At 31.6% G+C, this 2408-nt stretch overlaps 1 protein-coding gene across 1 annotated transcript; it reads right to left on the reverse strand.

The window, feature by feature from the left end:
- Window positions 1–557: 557 nt before the first annotated feature.
- On the reverse strand, window positions 558–926 carry LOC145098843 (putative anion transporter 5). The gene has a single exon (XM_079036442.1). The coding sequence runs from the start codon at window positions 924–926 to the stop codon at window positions 558–560; it is 369 nt and encodes a 122-aa protein (XP_078892568.1).
- Between the last annotated feature and the right edge of the window lie 1482 nt (window positions 927–2408).

A 2408-nucleotide genomic window follows, 5' to 3' on the forward strand; every position in this document is an offset into this window, starting at 1 on the left:
ACACATTAGTATTCAGAAAGTCTTCAAGCATCATCAATCTATGTTATAAAATATTCAAATTTAATAAACATGTAGTAAAATACCTTTTACTAAGAATCTAGGCTTCAATACATCCAATACCTGTATAAAATATTAAAATTTAATACACATGTTGGATTATAAAGGTTAATATGAAAGAGTGAAATAGTAAAATACCTTTTGAAAGTTGTCATTGCAGCAATTCAATACAACCCATACCTCTTTAAAATATTAAAATTAAGCTTGGAGCGATACTCTAGATAAAAGGATAACTTTGAAGCCCCCATAAACTTGTATACCTATTTTCAAGAGAATTTATGTAAAATATCAGTTACCTTTCTGGATATAAAATATAAGTTACCTCTCTGAAATTGACAATGTCCTAAGGATAGATAATGTGGTAATTTGAGAAGACAAAAAGGTCCTTAACAGAGAAAGAAAAACTAGTCACTAGTCTCTACCTACTGAATGAAATACAAAACATAACAACGAATTAAGGGATGATACACTTCCAGAGGGGGGGGGGGGGCATCCAACTATCAGAGTAATCCTAATCTAAGAAAAACTGCCATCCAGCTATCAGGACTAGAAATATCTAAATTCTTGGTTTTTGCAGCTTCTAGAAGCTGCCCAGTAAGCTCAACTCTAGCAATACCAGCTAAAGTGGCAACTGTATTCGAGACACCTATCACAATTCCAGCATATCTAGGAGTAATATCCATATGATTGACGGCAAATCCAGCTCTTCCTAATGCAAGAAAATCAAGAACCACTAAAGAACAAAGTATCACCCCTTCAGTTGTTCTAAAAAGAGGAAGCAACATTAATGAGACTGCAGACACTAAAAACCCTACAGTACTCAAAACCTTTCTTGTATTTGTCACAATTAAGATTCTCTTTGTTACCATGTGGTCAGCAATAAGCCCACCAATATTTTAAAAAACAAACATGTTTAGATGTGGTATCATTTTAGAAGAACCCATTTCTCAAGTTGAGCAAACTATAAAAAAAAGTAATAAAATAAATGAGTTATATCCTCATAATTATGAACAAGAGAGCAACTAAGAAAGAGAAATTGAAATTAAAAAATAGACCTAAATGAACCTGAAACCTTTACAATGACTTGTTTTAGGATCCGTTGGGAGCTAGACCAGCTCCATTATGTTACAGGACCCTACCAATTTTTTAATATAGTGATTAATTCATTTTTTATTGACCCTAATAATATTAGAATAAAAAACTTCATTTGTAGTTATTTTATAGAAAATGAACTTGACTTGAATAAAATCTATGGTTTTTTTAAGAGACTTTCTATTATGAATATTTACAAATAAACATTTGGTTACTTTAAAATCTTCATTCCATTCCTTGATAAAAACAAATGAAAAAAAAAACGCCCCCTTGAATAAGGAATGAAAAGAATCAGATTTGTTCAGAAACAACCATTCCATTCCATCAAGTAAAAGAACTGGATTATTCCATTCCAATGGTACAAACCATTTCATTAGCTTTCCAATTCCATCATGATCATACCAAACACAATCTAGCAGAAAAAAATGAGGAAAAGTTACATGTGTATCTTGTGTTTTTCAGGCCTAGGTAATGACCTCAAGTAAACTTCTTTCAACAAACATATACCTCAAATATCATTCAACTACAAACACATTATCAACATTCAAATTTCATTATAAAATATTATGAAAAAATTAAAATCTATGAATCTTTAGATGAGGAAAAAGGGTTCAAGAAAAAGGAGAGAAGAAAACAGAAAAATAAACAACCTCAAGTAAACTTCTATCAATCGCACTTTTTTCTCTGTGCATCTTTTACATCGTGCATCTGTCATCTGTTCACATATAATAAACAACATCAACCAATGTTTCATTTAATTTATTTATTTATTTTTTAAAAACACCAAATTAATAGAAAGAAAGAAATATTACCTGGACTTGAGCATCCTCTTCAGGCTCTTTACTTCCTATCGCATTTTCCTGAAAAGAAAATTTTAGTCGGTTGGTTGGTCGGTGACATGTTTGGGATTTTTGTCACACCCACGAACCAGACGGCGGAAACGTCCGAGGGCTCGCGTGACTTAAATTGAATATCATCACAATGAATATACATGAATCATAACATAAACATCACCATGCATCAATATATTACAACTGATATTGTTCACATCAAGTACATTGTTTTAACATTACAAATCCATACATAAATTGTTTGATAGCTTTCAAAAGCAAAACACACTAACATACTTGGTACTTACTCCTCAGCTTACCTATTACCTGAGAATACAAGTTATTTTGAAAAACAGTCAACATATGGAGTGTTGGTGAGTTCATAAGCAGGCTTGGTATGAAATTGTTTTGTGTAGTTTGAACGAAAAC

This window comes from Lactuca serriola, chromosome 4 (assembly GCF_051521515.1).
Source record: "Lactuca serriola cultivar US96UC23 chromosome 4, Lser_US96UC23_V15, whole genome shotgun sequence".
Lineage (NCBI taxonomy): Eukaryota > Viridiplantae > Streptophyta > Magnoliopsida > Asterales > Asteraceae > Lactuca > Lactuca serriola.